Here is a 16,248-nt window from a genome sequence, read left to right as displayed (position 1 = left end):
GCCCAGCCACAGCTCTTTCTTCTGCCCGCTGACACTGCGTGGTGGACTGGGCAGACGACCCTCCTCTCCTACTGCCTTCCCTTACCTCAATTATGATGTGAGGCTTTTAATTTAAGTTGTACCTGTTTAATTTTCTTTTTGACTTCTGTGATGAATGGAAATGTGGCAGTCAGCAAGTTCCACTCAGTCAGATTTGATGTTTTTCGACTTTTTCAGTGCCTTGACATTTTTGACTTTTTAAATTAAATTTAATCTAGAGTTTAAAGAAGCATGATGCTCAAAGTGTCAAACCTGTCTTTTCATTGAACACAGAACCACATGGTTAGGCTTATAAATTTCCCCACTGTGGGATCAATAAAGTACCTATCTACCTAAAACTGGATTTTGAGTTTACATAACCTAGACATTTTAAGACTTCCTGTTAAATGTGTACATATGCATCATAATCTATGTTTGTTACTGTGTTTTCCTCCGTGCCAGCCCTCACTGTGGTACCACTCCAGCGCTGTCCTGGCTTTGGCCCTGGACGCCCTCACTGCTCCTTACAGGCTGAGGAACAACAGCGTCCCCATGTGGCAGGTAGCAGACACCCTGGCCGCAGCAGGGAGAAAGGTAATTTACTGCTGCAGGTTTTCTTACACTACTGGAAACACGATGCTGGAGAAGTCTAACTGTTGCAGCATGAGAAACAAGTGATTTTTCTTTTCCTTTTTTTTATTTTATTTATCTAGAACTAATATTTTTACTGTACTGTATTTTGATGATGAAAACATCCTTGTGATAGAGTCCACACTATCAGTAGGACTGGCCAAGCAGGACTGTTCCAGCTGCAGTGATAAACAGTTACCTTCTTTAGTTGTCCTGCTCATTTACTGTGATCTCTTTAAATTAAATTAAAGGTGGTGGCTGCTTATGGTGCCGTCCCATTGCCCATGATGCACGGCAGCTCGCTCCCTGATGCTCTGAGTGCCTGCGCAGATGCTCCGCCATGGAAACCTCTGTCAGCTTGTTCTGAACCAGACGATGGTCGATGTTACAGCCAGTGGGCGACACTCAGAGGCTTTGAAGGCCAGAGACTAATCAGGTCAGAACTGCATGAATTACTGATGTACCATGTGTATTTTATTCATAGAAACTATTTATACTGTGTATCATACAGAGCCAGTTGGAGGCACCGATGCAGGCCATCTCATTTTTCCATACACGGTAATCAGTGTTTTTAAAAAAATGACTGTGTAATTTTTGCAGTTCAAACTTTGTTAAACTGACACATTTAGTGCTTAAAAAAGCCTACCATGCATGTGGAATTATAATAATAATAATATAATAAACCTTATTTATATAGCACTTTACAACTCCGAAGAGCACAAAGTGCTGCACAGTGGAACATATATATCAGCTAAAAAAAATACTAAAAACAATCAATCCAAAACACAGGTTTATAAAATCCTAGCACAAAGTTTCATCAAAATAAAATAGTATAAAACAACAAGTTAAACCATGTCCCTTTGGGGCAGATAAAACGGATTAAACACCAAAAGCCTGTTTAAAAAGGTGAGTTTTTAAAGTAGACTTAAAAACTGCTAGCTCGGTTATAGACCAAAGTGAGGCGGTAATGAATTCCAGAGTCTAGGACCATAGACAGCAAACAAGCGGTCACCCCATTTTTTGGATCGGGCTCGCGGAACAACTAAGGACAAGTGCTCAGCGGAGCGCAAGGTTCGGCGCGGACATAGATAGATAGCAGCTCCGGCAGGTACAGTGGGACGAGACCATGTATGGCTTTAAAGACAAATAGCAGCATCTTAAAATCAACTCTTCATTGTACTGGCAACCAATGTAGTGAAAAAAAGAACAGAATCGAGCCTTGAGGGACGCCTGAGGTAAGTGGGGCTACATCAGATGAAAAATCGTCAATAATAACAGAAAAGGTTTTTCAAAAAAAAAAAAATAATTTTAAGCCCGCGCCCCTCAGGCCAACGAGATGTTAAAGTTTAGAAAGTAAAAGTGCACGATCGACCATATTGAAGGCTGCCGAGAGATATAAAAGAACTAAAATAACGTGGTGCTTGGCATCCAGAGCCATGGTAATGTCATTATGGACTTTGAGTAGAGCAGATTCCGTACTATGGCGGGACCTAAAACCTGACTGAAACATGTCGGTAAGGTCCAGATGATCTAAGTGCGCCTGCAACTGAGTAAGAACAATTTTTTCCATCACCTTAGATAACAAAGGTAGTAGGGAAATTGGGCGAAAGTTGGATGGATCGAGACTGGGTTTCTTGAGAAGTGGTCTCACTACAGCATGCTTAAGGGCGGTGGGAACCGAGCCCGAGCTAAGGGAACAAATTAATAAGAGTGACCAAGGAGAGCCTGACCGTGTCGATAGCCTCCTTAATAATCCTGGCTGGGACAGAATCCAGGGGAGAGGCAGGTTTTAGCTGTAAGACATATTTTTTAAGTTGAGGCAGAGAGATCGGAACAAAAGAATTAGGTGCTAAACAACGAAATGCGGCAAAAAAATTAAAATAAACCTGAACTCTAGCTGGTTTTAACAAAAAATATTTCTAATTGTATCTGTAATTGTGTTGCATGATTCAGGTTTAATAACCTGTCCTGGTGCTAATTTGCAAATCAAAACGTGTGAAGTTGCAGCTTTGTCCTTGTTTCCATAAATGAAGAGGAAAACGTCTGTAGGAACATGCAGGTATTAAACATGAATTTTTCTTTTGAAATAATCTTCTATCAGCTGTCTGGCTCCGGGGACTACACCTCCCACTGCTCTGCACAGCCTCCACAGTGGGGAGGATGTGCTGGCGTCCTACATCGGATCCTTTTATCCTACAGCTCCTCTGTGAGTCCCTGCACTGATGCATGCTTTTACTTTTCTCTAGGAGGAAGAGTGTTGCAACCCTCACCTCTCTCCTTACTCCGTCTTCACAGGGCTCTGCAGCTGGTGTGTACACCCAGTAAGCTGATACCCCCTTTCCCTCAGATATTCAGCCAACACCTTGATTCTCAAGGCTTCCTGCAGAGCCAACCGCCTCCACCTGGCTGTGAGTACATTTCTGTTATTACTAGGGCTGGACTCGAATATCCGACTGTTTGTTCATTGGGTAGGTAATCTGTTTTCAATTTTAGTATTCAAATATGCCAGTTTGCATTTAAATACCGATGTTAATGTGGTTGAAATCACCATTTTCATGCCATGTCTTTTAGATTTGTCTATGCCTTTAAATGTTAAGGTTGGTCATTTTCTGGATTAATAGTATTTTCAACTCTCCCCATACAGAGACAAAAACCCACAATAATTTGCCTTTACTCACAATTAATCTCAGTCTCCAACCTGGATTATCTTATTCATGTGTGCCACAGACGTCCGTTCAAAAACATCAGTGAAACACACCGCTGCGTTGGGTGACATTTCTTCATTAAGAAACATCAGACCCTAATATTTGTTAAAAATGTTGCCCCAAAAGATCCAAATGATAAAAACTTATTACAGTGTGTGAAGTAGCAAGACAACTGCACAGGTGTGAGCTTTCTGCTTTGTTTACAGTCTGCTAGCTTCCTGTGCTTTCGCGGGTGGCTCTTGCTCGCTTCAGATGCTGTAAAACGTTACGGTCATCCGGAGCTTGTGGGGCACTAATTTTAGCAAATATATGGGTCTGGTGCTTTGTAATGAAGAAAAATGTCTCCCAGCACGGCTGTGTGTTTCAGTTTGTTTTTGAACCAAACTGGTGGTATGGGGCACAGATAAATATGTTAATATGGGTTGGAGACTGACATTAACTGAGTAGAGCAAGAGGCAAATCATTGTAGTCTCTTTATAAAATACTATTAACATAGAAAATGACCAACCTTATCCTCCAACTCTTCTCTTTGCAGCTCCAGTCCCTGTGGTTTCCTCTGTGCCTGTCATGACTTCCCTCCAGTCTGGGCCTGCACTTGGCCCATGGCTGTCAGAACTGCATGGTGGTGCCAGCGGTTCCGATATCCGCCGCATGGCCGCTAGTTTCCTCTCCCATGGGCCTGAAATGGCGGACTACCAGGAGGCGCTGGAGCAACTTTGCCTACTAGCCCGGTGTTACAGAGATGACAGTGGCGGGGTGATGCGCTCTTCCTCTGAGGAGGATGATGATGACTGATGTGGACAGTCTTTAGGTCCAAGATCTGGATGGACTGTAACTTCGTTGTCCACTTTGTTTACCAGCCTGCATGTAGTCATGGGCACCAGAAGAGGAGTTGTGTCTCTAGTTACTGAAGGACCGGGACTCAATTACATGGCGACAGTACTCTTACTGAAACACAATGAAGACAACTGGACTGCAATACTACTCTAAAAGAAGCACATGAGTAGTATTTACTAAGGAGATGGATGTAGCTTCATGCCAATGTTACAGACTGCTCACATTTCCTCAACGGTTTCTGTAATTTAATGCATTTTACACAAAATGTACACTATAAAATGACTGTACTGACAAGAAGACAGTGTTGGCGCACCTCTACTGGGCATTACCTCAGGTGACTGACAACACAGATTCTGATGGTTCTCGATACTTAAGTTCTTACTGGCTAGGTCATACTGGAAACTGCTTAAAGACAAACTTTGCTGACTTGTCAACAAGGGTTTAATAATTAGAATTGTTAGTATATTTTAATTACAATCACCTTACCTCCCTTCATGTTTCCTGTACACAAATCCCTGTTTATCCTACCAGTTGACAAAAATTGACATTTTACGTCACCTGGCGGATTCTTGCAGGACAACTTGCATTTCTTTGTACAGGAAACATGGAGAGAAGTAAGATATACTTAATTTAGAGAAAGTACCAATTATACAATTATTAAAAGTCTTGTGGTAAATGTGCAGTTTGCCTGTAACACAGTCCAATGTGACCTGGCAAAAAAGTCAAAATGCAAATTTGATGAAGCTAAAGCCAGCGACCACAAATGCTATTCTACAAGTGATAGTTTTGTAATCATGATTTAGATCCCTATGCAATCTCAGTCTCATGTGACAATGATTCTGCCATGTTTTCATTAGGACAGAGATGCCTTAACCAATAACCTCAACGCAAGTCATTTCTGCCTCAACTGCTATTTGGCACTAGGTGTACAGGGCAGGCAGCACAATGACAAACATGTTGGATTAGCTTTTGAATCAGTCTTCGCTGCCTGTCTACAGCTCGTCAAGCAATTGTAACACATTCATACTATTGGTTAACAGCCTAGTGAAGAAAAGGGAGGGCTTGGTTTGATGTAAGGCATCTTCGTGCTAATGCAAACAGCAGAATCAATATCATGTGAGACAGACTGCACAGGGATCTAAATCACTCACACAAAACAAATCATGCAGCCCTACAACCTTGTCAGTCAATATTTTACCCTGTGATTTGGCCCCACATACTTTGGCCAGGAAATTGTTTAAAGTCATTAAGAATAAGGCTGATAATCTACTTTTGTTACTGTCAAAAGACCATGAAGTGTTAGTGGAAGTTTTAAGTGCTCTACCCTGTCGCAAAATTTTTTTTAGTACCTATAGATGTTCTTTGGTTTGGTCTTTTGGCAAAATTAGTTAATAACAAAAACAAATAGTCACCAGCCTTATCCTGTTCCCTAAAGGTGGAGAAGGTGAAATTTACTGTTAACTATGCAAAACTGCAGTAATTTAATAAAATTTACTGAATTATTAGTTGATCTAGTCTACGATTTTTAAACAAACTGGTTCCCAAAACGAGTATAAAGAAAAGTAACCAACATACAATAATCTGATCCCAGAAATCGGTGTAGATGGACATGCTGGACTCACTGACTTTGAATCTGTTATCAATTTAAAAAACAAAATCTCGACAAATTCAGAATAGGCATTATTGTTTTTAATCTGAAATAAAATGATACAAAGATTTCAAAAAGGTGATGCCAGGCCATGTTCCCACTCAGTATATACTGAGAGTAAGTTTCTACATTTGAAAAAAAATAAAAAAAAAATCTAAGATACACACTACACCATTTAAACTCATAAAATGGAGATTACACCCTGTTTTTGTACAAACCCCTCCTTATGGGACAACTCTAATGAAAAAAAAAAAAAAGGTTGATTTGAAAACAAATGAAACCGAGTAGCATGTGCATAACAGACATTGAGCTTGAGTGCCTGATATCCTACAGCTACTTGTAAAAAAAACTGGGGGCAGGGGTAGTGTTCCAGGGTTCGGACAATGTAAACAGAGGACAGGGGGCTACTGGTATAAGGGCTCATGACAAACAGTCCAAAATCTAAACTAGGAGCGGGAACGGGAGCGAGAACGAGACTGGGAGCGAGACTTGGAGCGGGACTCCGACCGTGAGGCAGATCGGGAGTGGGACCGAGCTTTGGCAGGTGAGGGGGAACGGGATTTTGATTTGGACTTTGATTTAGACCTGGCTCTGGATTTGGATTCTGCAGGGGAGTGAGAACGGGAGCGAGAGCCCCTCTCAGGCTCACCTCCCTCATCATCACTCTTGGGCTGCTCGCGGCCCTTTGAGCCAGATTTCCTAGAGCGATCCTTAATTCCTGACCTGGAACGAGACCTAGAGCGAGAGCGAGATCTGGACCTGGATTCCTCCTTCTTGGCCTTCTTTTCTTTCTTGATCTTCTTGCTCTTGGGGCTGCGGCTCCTGCTGCCTTCTTTGCCCTTCTGAGCACCGTTGCCGTGCTCCTCTTCCTCCTTCTTGATCTTGGGTTTATTCTTCTTGCTACGAGATCGGCTGTGGGAGCGGGACACGGCCCTGTGGACAAAAATAAATGGTTAAGGATGAGGTTTCATTCCTTTCTACTGTCAACTTCTGGATTAAAAACACACACTCCCTACAAAATTACTGAAATAATTTCCACTATTAGTGTAGCTATTGCACCAATTATCAATTCCATCTCCTGATGAACTTGCAACACTCAATCACAATTTAAGCTTGAAAAAGGGAAATCAGATAAATTCCACAGTTACAATGTTTAGGATTTGGCACGTGCACAAGATGCACACTTTGTCTACGTTTTAGGCACTGGAGTTGCTTGGGTTCTCTTCCATCACACGCCATCAGGGAGGCTTCTGATTGGTCCTAAATTTAAATCAGCAGCACATCAATGAACCCAAACCTCCAGCCAGAGTCAAAGAACTATGTTCAGCGACAAGAACAAAGAGTCCCGCAGCAGATATCATCCGATTCAGGTTTTTTTTCCATTTCCTGCACTAACTGATAAAGGTCATTCATGCCATTAGCTTATGAGAGCATCCTCACTTTATGTAAAAGGTGCATTAATTCTGATTTTATACATTGTTTGATAAACCCACTGAAAATTGGACAGGATGTAGCGTTTCTCAGCTATTCTATCCCCCTGCATGACACTGCTGCCTATAGCCCTTCTGTTGTTATTCCATCTTCTATACCATGTGTTTTTCAAGTTAGGCCCACCTGTCACTTTACAAAATTCATAAGAAATGCAAGTTGTCATTTCAAACAGTCACGCAGGCAGCAGCTAAAAGTCGGATCACATTACAACAGACATAACTAAGTTTATGTGTAAGTTACAAATAATGTTAGCCCCCCGTATAAACTATGTATTGCACATCCCCTCTGATAGAGGTTTCTCACCTGGAGCGGGAGCGACTGCGACTGCTGCTCTCACTGCGGCTGCGGCTTTTGCGAGACCTGCGACTCCTGGAACGGGACCTGGAAAAAAAAACGTTATGTTACAAATGTTTAGTGACAATCACCAACAACTGGTCAGACTAGAGTCCAGTTATTCAGTATACATCAGAAGTATGGTATGATCACAGTGAGGCACGAAACCTGGAGTGGCTGCGGCTGCGAGAATAAGAGCGACGGCGTCGGGCTCCGGGACGGTCCTCAATGAGTCGGATCTTTCTGCCATTCACTTCTGTGCCATCAAGCTTCTCCAGAGCCCTTTTCATATCAGAGTAGAGCCTGAACTCTATCACCCCCTCGTTCTTCCGGCCCTTGTGGGTGTCAGCGTAAGTCACCTCCCCTGCCTGCCTCATGTAGTCCTTTTGAGATATGGAAACAAACAGTGATCAGGGGATATGTGATGAGTATTATAAAGATAATTTCAGACATGGTGACAAACTCAGTGCTGCAGCCTCTGCTAGGAGTGCTCTGGCATTTGTTTTAGCATACTGGTCAGAATTCATGCAGATTTGTGATTTTTCAGTGGTGACCTTTTATCAGTGTGCACAGCAGTTGTCTGTATTAATATTCCTTTTAACTGTCTGGAAATCAACAATGGCTTCCACTATGATGTACAACTGGTCCAACAGTTCTAAAGCACTCGAATTCTAAATTTCAAGTTGTTAGGAACTAGACAGCCGGCAAATGAGAGGACAGCTTTAGTGTTTGTGGTCCCTGACATTACTTCCTTCACACTGAAGAAAAGAAAAAAAAACTTCATACCTTCAAGTCCTGCCAGCTGCAGCGGCTGGAAAGATTCTCAACAATGAGGCGATAATCTGTCCTTATTGGTGGACCATATCGGTCTCTTCCCCCCCAGCGCCCACCATATCCACCTTTCAAGGTAACAAGGAAAGAACAGGACAAATGAGGACCGAGAAGAAAGTGAGATGATGCATTTATGCTAAACTCCAAGCTACACACTACAAATGTATCAATATTCACTTGGGAAAAGCAAACAAAGAAGGGGAAAAGCAAAGGTGGAAAAAAGACTTACAAACAAGAAATAAGATTCCTGAAATCCTAAAAAAAAACAAACACCTAATTAAGTATTCCTACAAGTTGACAAGCTTTATTAAAATTTTAGCTTAAAATTTTGGTAGAAGTTCAATAGACCTAGTTTCTAAATAGGAAAGAAAAAAAAATCAAATTAAAAAAAACTTAACTGTTCGAGGAAGTACTTACGGTGAACTAAATCAAGTTTCTAAACTAACCTAACTAAAAACATTTCACTGTTATAATACATGTTCTTTTTTTTCAGGCACCTATGAGAGCTGAACCCACATCTGTTCCTAACCCCTTGGTATCCTCACCACCCGGCCTGGGCCTAATGGGAAAAGCGGTCTTCATTCACAATGGCTCCCTTTTTTGGTCTGCCCAGGGGCCCAGAATGGTCAAACCACACTCTTGGAAAGGGGGGACACCATGGCCAGCAATAGGGGCAGGCAGTCAGCAAAGGACTCTTTCAATTAAAACATTGAGGTTCTTTGTTAAATCTTTACTTTTAAATTGACAATCATTTTAAATAAAATAAAAAATGGAATAAGACATCAATAGATTACAAGATATTTGACAAATACTTATGTTACAGTATTCAAATTAATACAGTTATATTACTTGCCATCACTAAGCCATTTCCCCATCACATTCACATGTAACTGCATTTTTATTTTTATTTAACAAAGTTTCATTCCAGCATATGGAAACCCATAATATTTTTCAAGTCATTGGTGGCTCTGGTGCACACAAATTTAATCATGTACTGGTAACTGTTCTTCAGCTGGTGAAGAAACACTGTTAAGTGCTACTTGTACATGGTCTGCTTAACACATTTGCAAGACAAAACTGCTGCTCTGGAGTGTGATATCCAGAAACTGAGACATGCCTGTATGTTAAATAGGACTTCCAAAACACAAGAGGTTCACCAGGATCAGAACAGCAGCAAATAGGGATGAAATTCAGATGGATGTAGATGGGTTTGTGTGACTCAACAACTGAAAAGAACGTTCCACCTGAGAAAACGCCCGTTAACTTTGCAATGCGAGGGTGGACTCAGCACAGTTGTTAGGGAGAGAGAGAAAGTAAGAGTAAAGCTGGGTGAGACTCAGAAATCTATCAGAAAAATGTTATTTCCCAAAGTTACAAATTCCAAAATCTACTGTGTCCTGTTCCACAACACTGAACCACATTTAAGTACCATCTACAGCAACAAATGATCTTCATTAGTATCAGCTGCAGACCACACACCATCAGTAGTGTCACGCCAACATTTCTATTGTGATTATTAGGATATAAATTGAATGCACATCAGCCACCAAGGACAAGCTTGAAATTTTTCCCCTTTGAAGTTCAAATTAATGATTCCCTGTAATGAATGAAATCCCTCATCACTGACATTATTCATGTGAAATAAAAACAATACTCAATTAGACACTTACTCCTTCCACTATAGCCTCCATCTCGACGGGGTCCCTTGGTGTGCTCCACAATGACCCTTTCCCCACATAACTCTTTGCCGTTGAGGTCATACACAGCATCGTCTGCATCACGGGGGTCATCAAATTCAACAAACCCATACCTGGGGGGATAGAGGACTTATTTTAACAAAAAATTACAACAAGCCATTTGAGATATGATCAAAATTACTACACTGAAAAACTAAAGATCTGTGGTTTGCACAAACTGGCCATATACACCCCGTTGCGCAACATTAACAACAAAATGTTGTTAAAGGCTACCATATTGTATTTCCTTCTTAGGCAGTTAAGTGCTGTAGGCGGCTGCCTACTGTAACCTGGTTTTCGTTTGCTTTGGACTAAGAGACAAAACGATCCACTTCAATATGTCCTGCAGGAATTAAACTGTTACCAGTGTCATGGTAAAATTTCCAAAGGTCAGTATTAGCACCTCAAATTTTAAATATACTCAAAATCGTGGTTGATTACCACCCATTAGAGAGTTAAATACAGCCCAGGATCAACCAAACTCAGCTGGAGGTTGTCAAGCACAGTATATGTGGGTTTGTTTGGGTCAGTGACAACCCTCTGGAGATTTTTCATCCATCTAAGAAGACAAAGTCATTAGTGTGGGCATAATTTGGTTTTAACAAGGATCCTGAGGGGACTTGGGGTGTACTCACACTAGGCACATTTGTTTCTATGTACTCAAATGCAACAGAGAAGATTGAATATAAAAGTGTGTGTGAGATAGAGATTAATAATAATATAACTAATAGTACATTTGCTGTCCCCCTGTTTACAGAGTGGACAGGAAGCAGGATACTAATAATTATTGTCAGTTTAGAAAAAAAAAACATAGGTGAATGTTTGCCGTTAGTTTACGTACTTGTTGAACATTTTAACAGTACCATGATAATTGTAGTCACTATAATTGTGATATTTACTTTTCATACCGTTACATCTCACATGTCCAGCCTACGTTTTGTGAAGTCATACTGGGCATTTTTGTCATTTTATGAAATCTAAAAACCACAAAATTAATTGATCAAGAGAATATTAAATTGTATGTATTAAATTAATTGAAACAGCCTTTAGCTGTCCTAACTGCTAATAGAGGACCTACAACTTAATTAGAGCTAGCTAGCTCAAGCACGCTCTTTTCCAATAAGTGTTAAGACAAAAGATTATTATTAAGAAGGCTATGTATGTAACTGAATACGTTTAACACTGCATTTCACAACTACAAGACATGCAGGCTGATAGTAGGAAGTACGATCAATTTAATGTGTAGTTGAGCTTGCACTTTGTTAGCTTGCTAACGGTTTTTTTTTGAAAAATGTGCAGCCGCCGTGACATTGCCACGTCTAACTTTAGCCAGCTAACGATAACCGTCGTCGAGGTAGCGCAGTCATTGTACGGATGTTCGCAAACACCCACCTTCAGCTACTAACGTTACACACTGCATCAGAAGAAATCACACTTCTTATAAACTGAGACCTCGATGCAAGTCACATTTTCGACGACCATTAACGATAAATGCTGCATATGCTAGCTAGGTAGCATTAGCAGCCCAGGCCCGTGCAATCAACAAGGCCAACGGTGAGGCCTGTGGAGACTCGTTATCGTCCAGTGCGTTCCAAAAAAAAATTCAATAAACGGCCTCAACCTTACCCATTTTTCAGGTCGACTTCCAAAATCTTTCCGTAGCCTTTGAAGAATCTCTCCACGTCCTTTTCTCTGGCTCTGTAACTCAACCTTCCGATATACACTCTCGACATGGTGCTGACGAAATAATAGACAGAGCTCACACAAAGGAAAGCGCGACGTTGTGCTGCTGTTCCAGCCCAGCAGGTGGCGGTAATGCACCTAAAGTTATTTGCCAGCCGCCATTAAACGACTAAAGAGGAAGAAGTAGTAGTTTAGGTGACTGGTAGATAAGTAACGGGACGTTAGCTGAATGCTAATGGAAACAGGTTAACCAACTAACCAGCTAGCTAGCTAGTTAACGGGCTCAGACATGGAGTGCGCCTCTTTTTCAAAATACTCCTGGATCGATTTTGTCTTCTCTGTCATGGGAGTGTGCACTTTCCTCCTAGACTGGGGCTCAGATGTGTGGGTAGCCATAGAGTTCTACTGCCGCGGGGACTTCTTCTGGTTCGGGATACTGGTCGGTCTCATGTTTCTATCGTCTGTCTTGGTGCAGATGTTCAGCTGGGTCTGGTTCACGTACGACCGGCAGCTGCCGGGGTTCAGCGCACAGACCGGCGCAAGTACTGTGCTCTTCGGGGACCGAGTGAAGCTTTCATGCCTGTTGCATGTGTTGCAGCTGGGTTTCCTTTGCAGGTAGGTGTTAATAACAGAGCCGAGACATTGTTATTGTAGTTTAAGTTATTAAGATCTGATATATTGACACTTGACTTGATATACCAGCGCAGAGCTTTATTTCTTGTGGCTTTTGGTTTCTCAGTATGAGGGGAGTTTCAGAAACAGGCTAAATGTAAATCAAACGCCCAGTCCGTGAGTTGCAAACACACTTCAGTCCATGGATGGATTACTGGGGCCCAAGGGGATTTTTGACCAGCAGTTCAAAACCCGGAGATAACGGTGAAGACGGTGACGCTGCAACTGAGAATATTTACATAAAATATTAAATTTTTAATAAGGAATTTAAGTTGTATGAATGACATGAATCAGTGCTGCTGAAGACAGTCCTTATGCCAGATTGCCTATTTTTTGTCAGAGGTTTAGCTGCATGGATTTGGCATGTGATCATTGTTGTGTCATCCCTTGTCAGCAGTCTTGCTCTGACATTTTCGTCCATATAGACACGTCTCCGCCATATGTCAAGGCTTCAGGGTTTGGTGGCGGAAAGAGGAAGGATCAGAGTATGCTGTTTATCTGACACATGACCTCAGCATGCTCAGGCTCATCGAGACCTTCTCTGAGTGTGCTCCTCAGCTCACCCTGATGATCTATGTCATGCTGACCACCAATCAGGCCAGGACTGTTCAGTGTGAGTTCCTCTTTGGTTTAATTTATTTCCACCCCACAAGGAAAAAAACAAACTACAATTGAAGATCTGGTTTTATGTGTGATAAAACCAGGTGACAAATGAAAAACCAATGTAACTGCTGTTTAATACATCACTCCAAAATCTGCCATATGTCGTCATCTGGGTTGAGATCTGGTGACTGCAAAGGTCACAGGATATGATTCACATCATTTTCATACTCCTCAAACCATTGAGTGATCCCTCGTGCCCTGTGGATTGGGACTTTTCCTTTAGTGTGTCACCAGTCTGTATTCACATAGTTGAGGAAGTAGAAGCATGCAATTTTTGTTTTGACAGGTCATGACATACCACAAAATGTGTGTAGTGTACACTTCCTCTTGGTTGCTACACTGATGTTTGCCTTCTCTTTTTGCAGTTGTTAGCATTGCTGCATCAACCACATCCATAGCTTGGATGGTGGTGGATTACCACCGCTCCCTGCGTTCCTTTGTCCCAGACAAAGTCAAGCAGCCCTGGGGTTCCTCCTTGATCTACTTCCTGTGGAACCTGCTGCTCATTGCCCCTCGTGTGGCAGCCCTCGCCCTTTTTGCTTCTGTCCTACCTGCTTGCATTGCTGCTCACTTTCTGATGCTGTGGTTTGTCTTTGTGTTATGGGCATGGCAACAGAGGACAGACTTCATGGACAGTGATAGTGGGGAGTGGCTCTATCGTGCCACTGTGGGGGTCATTTGGTACTTCAGCTGGTTTAACGTAGCGGAGGGCCGCACCTGGGACAGAAGTCTCATCTACCATTCCTTCAGCATCACAGACACAGGAATCCTGCTGGTCACGTGGTGGTGCTACAGAGACCCTGTCCAGACTGAGTCATATGCCCTCTCTCTGATCATCACTCTACCTCTCACCTACCTCCTAGGCCTGCTCTTTAAAGCCCTCTATTACTGCTGCTTCCACCCAAAACTGTGGAGGCCCCTGGTGAGGGACCCGCGACTAGCTGAAGATCTGCCTGATGCACTTGTCTCCTTTAGACGCTTCTCCACCCAGGACACCGCTGTGTCCTCCCAGCTCCTCAACAAACGGATGGCCTGCCATGCTACTCATTTTTACTCCCAGCAAGGAGTCGTAGGAAACAGTGATGGCACAAATGGAGCAAAGTCACCACATTTGTGATTCCTGTTTTGTGTGTCACAGCCGGTAGTGCACTACAGGTGCCTGTTACTTTCTGTGCTGGATTACAGCAGGCTATCTCCCGTCTCCTATTTGTACTGCAATTTCACCAGATGCTCAGTGTATACTGGCCTAAAATGCAGGCTCAGTACTTGAGCCAGTGGTCACAGTGGATGTAATCCTCTTTACCAGCATTTGCAGTTTTACACTACTATCAATATACATATTTTGCAATATAATTAATTCCTGTAAAATCAGTTAGACTGAATCCAGTAAATGAAATTTAAGCTCATTTCATTTATGCAAAAACCATGTAAAAAAATCCAACTTTGCCATAAAGCTGTCCTGTGTGTTCATTTGCAACTTTGCCATGATGGGACACTCGACAGCTCCCACAATATAAGATGATGGTTTCCACTGTGATATTTCTTAGCTCCATTTGACTCTATGGTAATTTGGCATGGTGTCTTATAAAACTAACAAAGTAAAAAGGTTAGAGTTGTATTTCAGACTTTACGGGAGCCAAAAAACATTGTGTCGGTAAACAAATATTAAATAACAAGGTTTACAATATTCAGTTTTGACAGAATTTTTAAGCCCAAGAAGTCAGATTTCACAACTCTAAATTTTAAATTAAGCCGCAAACATCATCAGATTAGATTTCCCAGAGTTTCATGTGACACAAGAAATATCCAAGGCATGTGTTTTTGGGTCATGTTACAGCTGCTATGACGGGAACCATTTTGAATGACTTTGAATGTAGATTTGACAATAAGCTGTAATGTTTCTGTTAATGCACTAGCTTCACTTCAAGATGATTTTTTTTTTATGGGGTAAATAAGATTTGATTGTTTACATGTTAGCACACGACTCTGCCTTTAGATTTCAAATAGGTGGAAATGCTAATGTTGTTTAAATGTTGAAAGAATATGTAAAACATATTTGTTTACATCAGTTCAGGCTCATCACTGTCTGAATTTACTGAGCAATACTGTGCTACACTTGGACGACTGCTACGATTCCAGTACCATGGTATGTGATATTTAAAGTTCTTTGGGTTCTCTTAAAGGTTTGTACAAATTGGTCTAAATGTTATATGTGAGACTTTGACATGTCTTGTTTTGACATGGTTTATTGCTAATTTCAGCGAATGTGTAGAGATCCACTTGTTTGTTACATACTCAGCTGAAACCAAAGGTTAGGGTCACTACTGCCTTTTACCTCATTGGCCATGTGCAGTCAATAAAGTGGTAAGAATAATTATTATGTGTTTTTATTTGTTTCTCTGGCCCAGACACTGTGGTGCAGCCTGCAAACAGTGTCTGATTTGAATGATTTACAGTTAGATGTGTCTCTTCTTTATCCACAGCTTGTTAAAATGACAGCTTTCCACAGGTGGGTGTGTGCAAGCTACGAGTGATTGTGTCATAATAGTATTAGGATTGGTTGGGAGGGGGAGTTAACAAGAGTTTAAATACTGAACTTTGTACTTTCGTTTCTCATTCAAGGCAAGGTTAGCATGCGATGTGTCAGCTCTCTGGTCTATGACAGTCACTATGGGTGTGTTGAAGTTTTCCTGCGTGGATTTTGTCTTCACTTGTGTGGGTCTGGTTTTCTTACTGCTCGACATAGTGCTGGATGTATTAGCCGCTTTGTCCTTCTACTGGGAACAGGCATACGTGAGCCTCGGCGTGCTGCTGCTGTTTCTCATGGGCTCGTCGGTGCTCGTCCAGGCCTTCAGCTGGCTCTGGTACAGCTATGACAACTTTGAGAGGAAGACCAAGGTGGAGAGCTGCGTGAGCCTGCGCCAGCTACTTGTTCTGCATTTGTTCCAGCTGGGAATCTACTTCAGGTATGTGACACTTTCTGGTGTAATCTGGTATGTGT

The 16,248-nt window shown here is 41.9% G+C and overlaps 3 protein-coding genes across 6 annotated transcripts in view; 2 read left to right on the top strand and 1 right to left on the bottom strand.

Moving 5' to 3' along the window:
• Positions 1–5,991, top strand: part of msto1 (misato mitochondrial distribution and morphology regulator 1) — a 9,684-nt gene extending 3,693 nt beyond the window's left edge. Inside the window, exons 10-15 of the mRNA XM_020597484.1 lie at positions 7–97; positions 481–612; positions 900–1,084; positions 2,750–2,854; positions 2,944–3,056; positions 3,889–5,991. Coding sequence (XP_020453140.1) covers positions 7–97; positions 481–612; positions 900–1,084; positions 2,750–2,854; positions 2,944–3,056; positions 3,889–4,148 — 886 coding nt within the window. The 3' untranslated portion in view covers positions 4,149–5,991. The remainder of the gene's footprint in view (positions 1–6; positions 98–480; positions 613–899; positions 1,085–2,749; positions 2,855–2,943; positions 3,057–3,888) is intronic.
• On the bottom strand, positions 5,858–12,049 carry srsf4 (serine and arginine rich splicing factor 4). 2 transcript variants are annotated; one of them, XM_020597480.1, is made up of 6 exons: positions 11,856–12,049; positions 10,164–10,303; positions 8,449–8,561; positions 7,831–8,045; positions 7,633–7,710; positions 5,858–6,771 (listed from the first exon to the last, which is right to left on the bottom strand). In XM_020597480.1, exons 1-6 carry the CDS (start codon positions 11,960–11,962, stop codon positions 6,285–6,287), a joined length of 1,140 nt encoding a protein of 379 aa, XP_020453136.1. In that variant the 5' UTR covers positions 11,963–12,049; the 3' UTR covers positions 5,858–6,284. The 2 variants fall into 2 exon arrangements, with proteins under 2 accessions (XP_020453136.1, XP_020453138.1); XM_020597482.1 differs by lacking the exons at positions 10,164–10,303; positions 11,856–12,049 and adding an exon at positions 8,991–9,168.
• xkr8.3 (XK related 8, tandem duplicate 3) lies at positions 11,324–16,124 on the top strand. 3 transcript variants are annotated; one of them, XM_020597479.1, is made up of 4 exons: positions 11,324–11,453; positions 12,388–12,527; positions 13,010–13,197; positions 13,613–16,124. In XM_020597479.1, exons 2-4 carry the CDS (start codon positions 12,388–12,390, stop codon positions 14,362–14,364), a joined length of 1,080 nt encoding a protein of 359 aa, XP_020453135.1. In that variant the 5' UTR covers positions 11,324–11,453; the 3' UTR covers positions 14,365–16,124. The 3 variants fall into 3 exon arrangements, with proteins under 3 accessions (XP_020453135.1, XP_020453134.1, XP_020453133.1); XM_020597478.1 differs by lacking the exon at positions 11,324–11,453 and adding an exon at positions 11,967–12,041; XM_020597477.1 differs by lacking the exon at positions 11,324–11,453 and having other exon boundaries at positions 12,088–12,527; positions 13,613–16,123.
• The last annotated feature ends 124 nt before the right edge of the window (positions 16,125–16,248 follow it).

This window comes from Monopterus albus, unplaced genomic scaffold (assembly GCF_001952655.1).
Source record: "Monopterus albus unplaced genomic scaffold, M_albus_1.0 scaffold34.1, whole genome shotgun sequence".
NCBI classification, from domain to species: Eukaryota; Metazoa; Chordata; class Actinopteri; order Synbranchiformes; family Synbranchidae; genus Monopterus; species Monopterus albus.
This window is presented reverse-complemented; position numbering and strand designations above follow the sequence as displayed.

Excerpts from the sequence above, each read along its gene's own strand:
- srsf4 (XM_020597480.1), bottom strand. The coding sequence starts at position 11,962 with ATGTCGAGAGTGTATATCGGAAGGTTGAGTTACAGAGCCAGAGAAAAG. Across the intron at positions 10,304-11,855 it reads GAAGTCGACCTGAAAAATGG|GTATGGGTTTGTTGAATTTG; the intron begins GTAAGGTTGAGG and ends CTATCCCCCCAG. Across the intron at positions 7,711-7,830 it reads CGCAGCCGCAGCCACTCCAG|GTCCCGTTCCAGGAGTCGCA; the intron begins GTTTCGTGCCTC and ends TTTTTTTTCCAG.
- xkr8.3 (XM_020597477.1), top strand. The coding sequence starts at position 12,202 with ATGGAGTGCGCCTCTTTTTCAAAATACTCCTGGATCGATTTTGTCTTC. Across the intron at positions 12,528-13,009 it reads CAGCTGGGTTTCCTTTGCAG|ACACGTCTCCGCCATATGTC; the intron begins GTAGGTGTTAAT and ends TCGTCCATATAG. Across the intron at positions 13,198-13,612 it reads TCAGGCCAGGACTGTTCAGT|TTGTTAGCATTGCTGCATCA; the intron begins GTGAGTTCCTCT and ends CTCTTTTTGCAG.